We start from the raw sequence: 7,861 nt of genomic DNA on the forward strand, positions 1-7,861 counted from the left end.
TTGGAGGCGCCTTTATATAGAGGTGATAGGGCCAATATCGAACGAACACATGGAGGTTTCCGATTGGTTTAACTCTGCAGGTTCGTTTTTTTTAAGCGGGAACAGCCTTGCAAGTTGCAACTGCTGGTAGAGTTAATGGAATGATAATCACGAATTAGTTATCTTAATTAATTTTGGGCTAAGCTTGTTCTGTTGTAGTTATTACTGTTTAGAAATGGATATAAAATCTAATTCTTAATTAACTCATATCCTCTTATATTTTTCTGGTAAGCAGAGCCAATTCATTATCACTCAAATATTTTTTTTCCTGCAAAGGGAAGTTGACAAGATGCGCACTGTAAAATGAAAAAGAGAACTGTTATGCCTAGAATATCAGCCTGACATAAGCGAGCACAAATAAGAGTTCAGAAAGGTTTTACGTCGTCTAGAGTCTCTCACGTCGCCCAAGATATGAAGAATATAACTGTCAACAATCCAACCGACTCAAGTTTTGTCTGTGAATGAATTTGGTTCGCACACCTGTCCAATCCCCGTTTAATTTAAAGATATTTCCTAAGTTATCAACCAATGGGACATCAGAAAAGACTTGTACGGTACCAACTCACTTACAGATTTGTAATTATTACCTTAAACTCAACGGATATAAATAGACAGCTCTCTCTCACAAAATGGGGATTAGACACTCTGAATTTAACAAAGCAAATAACAAAAACACACTATGAGAAAGAGACTAGCTTTATATTTTCTAGAATACCAAACACTTGTAACCTAGTTCATAGTTCGCAATCTCTTGTAAATTTGGCTAAAAACCAAGAACACTCATATAAAAGAAAACAATCGATGTAGGATTTGTTTTAAGCATCCAAACCACTATAAAACTCTAATGGTTTCATCTACTTTAAGTATTTGCATACTACTGTGACAACAGTATCTCATAATCAATTCACGAGTAATTTTTAAGACTTTCTTAGCACTTTACAAATACGAAATCGTTCATGTCAAAATCAAACATCAACGAGAACAAAGGAAAAAATATGTGACAGAGATGCACAAGCACCAGTACGTAGTTCCCACAAACTATCTCCACTCCATTTCTATGGCATCTTGGTCACATTACTCTGATTATATCCTAGCTCTAAACTCTCTACAGTCAAAGTCTGTATCGTCAGGCCTTTGTTGGTGCCGCAGGCTGTAACACATAAATCTTTTGTCTCCTATGAACTTTAGAAAATTAGAAAAAAAAGTGTAATTAGACACATTTCAAGTTCTGATAACTTTTTAATTGATTCTACAACATACAATGACATTTGATTAATTGTAAAAACTGAAGATCCCAGGAAAGATATCATACAATTGAACCCATAAAAATCCTTAAAATGTCTTAAAACCCCATGAATGCCCTAAGAAAATGGGAAAAATCACAACTGAACCAAGAATTTCAGAGACGAAGACTGAAAATGTAGAGGGAGATAAAGAAACGCTACTTCTTCGTTAAACCCAAGGAAAAATAATCGAACAAACCTTTAGAGCTTATTTTCTTTTCTCTGTAGCTGAGAGTTCAATATTATTGTACTGCTTTATGTAACTCTGCAACACAGATTAATAAGATTAAAGAAAACCCCATTAAGAAAATTATAAAATCTGCAAATTTTCTTGTCATTAAGTTTTCATTTTAGTAATATTACCGATTAGGTAAAAGTACCCCAGCAAATCCAATAGCAATTAAGTCAGAAAGATTATGCACTGGAAAACTACAAATCAAGATTTAGAACAAATTTGAAGATGAAAATGACTTGAAACATCGACAATGAAAACCAAATAATTGTATCATGAAGCACCAATCAAGATTCAGAGAAAAAATTGAATCAGAAGGATACATCCAAGAGCAGATGCAGATCAAAAACCAAAAATTATCAAAATTAAGCTCTCAATTCTACATTTTAATAACCTTGTTGAGGAATAATGACAAAACATATAGGTAATAAAGAAACAAAGGAAACTACAGATTCTTGATTAAGGAAAACACAAGAAAATATGTAGATACCTTGGCAAGATTGAGGTAGAAAATGAAGGGTTTCTTGGTGTTGGAGACTTGAATGCGAGTGTTGCTCTTCTTCTTTTTCTTGTTCTTTTTCTTGTTCTTCTTCTTCTTGATCTGAGCTGAAAAGTCATTAGTAGTAACAGCAGCAGCGGCAGCATTAATAACTTCACCATTAGTAACAGGAGCTGCCTCTTTGTTTTTGTTGTTATTGTTGTTGTTGCTCTTGTTCTTGACTTCCTCTTTCTTGAGCTCAACTTTCTCCGAAACAACCTCGGTGCTTGCCTCCATTGTTAAGAACTCTCTTTTTCTCTCTCTGTTTCTTTCCTCTTTATTGAGCTCAACATTCTCTGAAGCAACCTCGGTGCTTGCCTCCATTGTTAAGAAATCCCTTTTTCTTTCTCTTTGTAGAATGCTGGGAAATAGCGGGAAATGTTGTTGAGTAATAACTTGTGAGTAGCTTATGATTGGAGGCGCCTTTATATAGAGGTGATAGCGCCAATATCGAACGAACACATGGAGGTTTCCGATTGGTTTAACTCTGTAGGTTCGTTTTTTTTAAGCGCGAACAGCCTTGGAAGTTGCAACCGCTGGTAGAGTTAATGGAATGATAATCTCGAATTAGTTATCTTAATTAATTTTGGGCTAAGCTTGTTCTGTTGTAGTTATTACTGTTTAGAAATGGATATAAAATCTAATTCTTAATTAACTCATATCCTCTTATATTTTTCTGGTAAGCAGAGCCAATTCATTATCACTCAAATATTGTTTTTCCTGCATAGGGAAGTTGACAAGATGCGCACTGTAAAATGACAGAGAAACTGTTATGCCTAAAGAGTAATACTACAGTTACGCAGCGAATTCGTGCACTGAATGACGTGATACAATCTTGACTATTTATTCATTATCAGTTAATATTAATCAACGGTTAAGATTTTATCACGTCATTCGATGCACAGATTCGGTGTGTATTTTCGGTGACTCTATCATTTTCCTATGCCTAAAATATCAGCCTAACAGAAGCGAGCACTAATAAGAGTTCAGAAAGGTTTTACGTCATCCAGAGTCTCTCACGTCGCCCAAGACATAAAGAATATAACTGTCAACAACTCAGCCAACTCAAGTTTTTCCTGTGAATGAATTTGGTTCGCACACATGTCCAATCGCCGTTTAATTTAAAGATATTTCTTAAGTTATCAACCAATGGGACATCAGAAAAGACTTGTACGGTACCAACTCACTTGCAGATTTGTAATTATTACCTTGAATTCAACAGATATAAATAGACAGCTCCCCCTCACAAAATGGGGATTAGACACTCTGAATTTAACAAAGTAAACAACAAAAACACATTATGAGAAAGAGACTAGCTTAATATTCTCTAGAATACCAAACACTTGTAACCCAGTTCTTAGTTCGCGATCTCTTATAAACTTGGCTAATAACCAAGAACACTCATATAAAAGAAAACAATCGAATGTAGGATTCGCTTTAAGCATCCAAACCACTATAAAACTTTCATCTTCTCATTTACTTTAAGTATTTGCATGCTATTGTGACAACAGTATCTCATAATCAACTTCTCATAATCAATTCACGTGTAATTTCTAGGAATTTCTTAGTACTTTACAAGTGCGAAATCGTTAGTGTCAAAATCAAACATCAACAAAAACAAAGGAAAAAATGTGTGACAGAGGTGCACAAACTATCTCCACTCCATTTCTATGACATCTTGGTCACATTAGGAGTGCCAGTACTCTGATTATATCCTAGCTCTAAACTCTCTACAGTCAAAGTCTGTATCGTCAGGCCTTTGTTAGGGAAAATTCAGATAGAATACAAAGAAACCTAACAAATTTAAACTAGTTAATGATGGCCACCACAACAAATCCAGCAGCAAAATTAAGCCAATGATTATATCCTTAAAGAAACCATAAATCTTTTGTCTCCTATGAACTTTAGAAAATTAGAAAAAAAAAGTGTAATTAGACACATTTCAAGTTCTGATAACTTTTTAATTGATTCTACAACATGCAATGACATTTGATTAATTGTAAAAAGTGAAGATCTCAGGATAGATACCATACAATTGAACCCATAAAAATCCTAAAAATGTCTTAAAACCCCATGAATTCCCTAAGAAAATGGGAAAAATCACAGCTGAACCAAGAATTTCAGAGACGAAGACTGAAAATGTAGAGGGAGATAAAGAAACGCTACTTCTTCGTTAAACCCAAGGTTTTTATTAGCTTGTTTGGAAATCTCGAATAAAAGAAAAGAGACATCAAAACTCGGCAACCAAACATACCAAGACAAGAAAGTCATAGCCCAAAAGAACTTAAGCTCATTACATAACATTGTAAAGAAATCAATACACATGAAAGAAATTCCAACCATTCCACAAGAAATTCTCTTAGTGGTTATTTTCTTTTACAAAATCTCTCTCATCTAAGCAACCATAATTGATCCAAGAAAGTTTCAAGTATGTACCTGGGTAGGTTGGGCAAAGCAGTACGTGTAGATAAAGACATGCAGTAGCAGTGTCAAGATTGGTAAATAAGTTATCAAGTTACTCCTTCTGGTTAATTGAGAAAGAGACAGTTACAGTACCTCTACCAGTAAATGTTCTGGTGCCATCACTTCTGCAAATAACTCTATGCAACAATGACACTTCTCGGAAAAGTCGTTTGTATGCATATCATCAGTAAATGAGACTTGATATAAATTACAAAACTCCATCTTTGATCTGTGATTTTCAAAGATTTCAGATACTGAATTGGATATTGCAGATACCGAGTTACTCGACTTTGAATAGTAATCATGGAATAGCACTTAATTTTAACTTGATTTGGGTAGAAATGGCTCTAATGTAGTTATAACTGCTAACTAATGATCTGCCATAAACCTCTTCAGTCTTCAGGATAAATACTTTCTGAAGACTGAAGATTGCAACAATCAGCCTATTCATCTTCTTTATAATAATAAAATAAACCCATTTGGCTTTGATGCAAAACTTGTATATTAAGTGACAATTTGATCAGTGATAGAGAGATGGTAGAAACTACAAAACAAACACATATTTATATTTCTCTGCAGTAAAATGAGACATCGTATATCTAACATGAAGAAACGGTTATGTACATTATATCTCAACAACACTTTGCATATGAAAATGACAACACTACAATAGAAAACACATAGAGATGCTAGGCTTCACAAGATCTGCTCTACTAAACTGTCTCCATCTCAATCAAATCATCCTCTGCTAGCAACTCCAAATACTAATAGGTACATATACATCTCTATTTTATTAAACTGAAAAAGAAACAGTTATACAGTAGACTGTGGAAACGGAATTCTTATGCAACTGTTTGGTCAGGCCTGCTTATCAGATTCCACCTCAGGTGCTGTGGCAGCATCAGCAGCAGTTATGGTCTTGACCATACTCTCAGCCTTCGCCAGAATAATTTGAATCTGAGGACCCAGTAAGATATATGAAGAATGAGAACTTGTAATTGGTGCAAAAATAAAAACAAGAGAAGGCATCAAAAGCAAGCAGTACAAGACAACCTTAGGTTTCTGAATGAAAGAACCCCTATGATCCTCCTTGGAATCCAATGTAGATATCTTCACTTCTGTTACATCACAATATGTGAATCTAATTAGTTTCAATAATAGAGGATCTTTAGTTAATTAATATTAACAGGATGTGATCTCCTACCCTTGTTATTAACCAGTCCATCTCGTTTCAGAATCTCAGCAATTGTGATAACAGTAGGAATGGCTGCATTAAATAACACAAGTAATTGCATTAATACAGAGAAACAGAAAAGTCATCCAGTAATTGCAAGTAATCTGTTAGATTTCAACGATAGTTGAAAAGAAAAAGAAAGGAAATATGCAGAATAAGAAGGAAAAGGATTAGGGAATAGTATGTACCCATGCCCAAGGCTGAGAGTTCAACATTGTCGTTCTGCTTTATGTAACTCTGCAACACAGAATAATAAGATTAAAAAAGACCCCATTAAGAAAATTATAAAATCTGCAAATTTTCTCATTAATTTTTCATTTTAGCAAAATTAAGTATCAGGTAAACTAATAAACTAAAACGGTGTACTTGAAGCAAAACTACCACAACAAGTATAATCGCGATTAAGTCAGAAAGATTACGCCCTAAAAAACCAGAAATCAAGATTCAGAACACATTTGAAGATGGAAATCACTTGAAACATCAACAATGAATACCAAATTATTGTATTATGGAGCACCATTACAACGATCCATCTGAGCAGATGCAGATCAAAAACCAAGATTTATCAAAATTTAACTTTCAATTCTACATTTTAAGAACCTTGTTGAGGAATAATGACAAAAAATATAGCTAATAAAGAAACACAGGGAAACCACAATTTCTTGATTAAGGGAAAAACAAGAGAATGTGTAGATACCTTGGCAAGATTGAGGTAGAAAATGAAGGGTTTCTTGGTGTTGGAGACTTGAATGCGAGTGTTGTTCTTCTTCTTGATCTGACCTGAAGAGTCATTAGTAGTAAGAACATCAGCGGCAGCATTAATTACTTCGCCATTAGCAGGATCGACCAGAGCTGCCTCTTTGTTTTTAATGTTGTCGTTGTTGTTGTTTTTGTTACCCTTTTTCTTGTTTCTCTTGTTTTTTTTCTTGACTTCCTCTTTCTTGAGCTCAACATTCTCTGAAACAACCTTGGTGTTTGCCTCCATTGTTAAGACTTAAGAACTCTTTTTTTTTTTTTCTCTCCGATTCTTTCTCTTTGTAGAATGATGGGAAATAGCGGGAAATATTGTTGAGATTTTCTTGCTGAGAAGCTTATGATCGCAGGCGCCTGTATATAGAGGTGATGCCGCCAATGATGAACAAACACGTGGAGATTTCCAATTGGAGAAACTTTGTTGGCCGTTATTTGGAAGCGGGAACAGGCTTGCAAGTTGCAACCGGTAGTAGTGTTAAGTGGATAACTAATTGAGTAACAGAAATTGGTTAAATTAAGGCCCATATTAAGAGAATTTGATTGTTAAGCAGCCCAACTATTTGCTACTCCCACTGATCCAGTTGGCCATTTGAGGGGAGGCTTTGCTTCTGAATTTCTAAATCAAGCACAACTCCCCTTATGTTCTAAACCAACCCATTTGCTAGGATTTGGTCACTAATAAGGAAAGAGTAGAGACATGTTCCCACCCAAGGTTTTGCGAATCTACAAGTTCCCACCTCTGGTTTCATAAATTCTAGATTCTCACTCTTAAATCAACTCCATTAGTGAGCTTTGGGCAGTATAAAAAATGATATTACCAAACTGCCCTTGACACATAAATCAATAAATTACTTTTTATCCACCCAATTAGTATAATTGGAAAATAACCATTTTACTTTCAAATTTATTGCAATAACATCCTCTTCTTCAATTTTTTTTTTTTTTTTTTTTTGGGCTCTTCTTCAACCTTTCCTCTTCTCTGGCTGCCGCGTTGCCAAAAATTGCCTTTGACCCCACCAATACACTCACCGGCATCCCCCCACCAAAATTCTCAACCTCCCCCATCTCATTAGCCTACCGAGCGCTGTCGTCGCCAACCCCTTAGGGTTTCGCGCAATCGTCGCACCTCTCTTGCCAAATTTCGATCGATCCCGGCATTAGAAATCACCCCCATTGTCGCCAACTGGACCACCAGAACCCCCCTCCAAAAGCCCCAACTTCGATTGCTCATCGTTTTCTGTCGACCACCCTCTTAGGGTTAGGGTTTCACTTTATTGATGAAATTGGGTTTGATTTGAAGTTGATTTTGACAAGAGATT

The 7,861-nt window shown here is 35.4% G+C and overlaps 2 protein-coding genes across 2 annotated transcripts; both read right to left on the bottom strand.

Moving 5' to 3' along the window:
- Nucleotides 1–1,530: 1,530 nt before the first annotated feature.
- LOC116130765 (uncharacterized protein DDB_G0287499-like) lies at nt 1,531–2,430 on the bottom strand. Its single transcript, XM_031416466.1, has 2 exons — nt 2,045–2,430; nt 1,531–1,587 (listed from the first exon to the last, which is right to left on the bottom strand). Exons 1-2 carry the CDS (start codon nt 2,414–2,416, stop codon nt 1,531–1,533), a joined length of 429 nt encoding a protein of 142 aa, XP_031272326.1. The 5' UTR covers nt 2,417–2,430.
- Nucleotides 2,431–5,358: 2,928 nt separating this feature from the next.
- On the bottom strand, nt 5,359–6,774 carry LOC116130766 (uncharacterized protein At2g34160-like). The gene is made up of 5 exons (XM_031416467.1): nt 6,487–6,774; nt 5,978–6,026; nt 5,760–5,822; nt 5,609–5,673; nt 5,359–5,512 (listed from the first exon to the last, which is right to left on the bottom strand). Exons 1-5 carry the CDS (start codon nt 6,772–6,774, stop codon nt 5,414–5,416), a joined length of 564 nt encoding a protein of 187 aa, XP_031272327.1. The 3' UTR covers nt 5,359–5,413.
- Nucleotides 6,775–7,861: the final 1,087 nt, after the last annotated feature.

The sequence above is a fragment of the Pistacia vera genome, unplaced genomic scaffold (genome assembly GCF_008641045.1).
Source record: "Pistacia vera cultivar Batoury unplaced genomic scaffold, PisVer_v2 Contig225, whole genome shotgun sequence".
In the NCBI taxonomy this organism is placed as follows: Eukaryota; Viridiplantae; Streptophyta; class Magnoliopsida; order Sapindales; family Anacardiaceae; genus Pistacia; species Pistacia vera.

Coding starts and splice junctions, on each gene's coding strand:
- LOC116130766 (XM_031416467.1), bottom strand. CDS start 6,774: ATGGAGGCAAACACCAAGGTTGTTTCAGAGAATGTTGAGCTCAAGAAA. Junction 5,823..5,977: donor ACTCTCAGCCTTGGGCATGG/GTACATACTATT, acceptor TATTTAATGCAG/CCATTCCTACTGTTATCACA. Junction 5,674..5,759: donor TGGACTGGTTAATAACAAGG/GTAGGAGATCAC, acceptor GTGATGTAACAG/AAGTGAAGATATCTACATTG.
- LOC116130765 (XM_031416466.1), bottom strand. CDS start 2,416: ATGGAGGCAAGCACCGAGGTTGCTTCAGAGAATGTTGAGCTCAATAAA. Junction 1,588..2,044: donor TCTACCTCAATCTTGCCAAG/GTATCTACATAT, acceptor TCTGTGTTGCAG/AGTTACATAAAGCAGTACAA.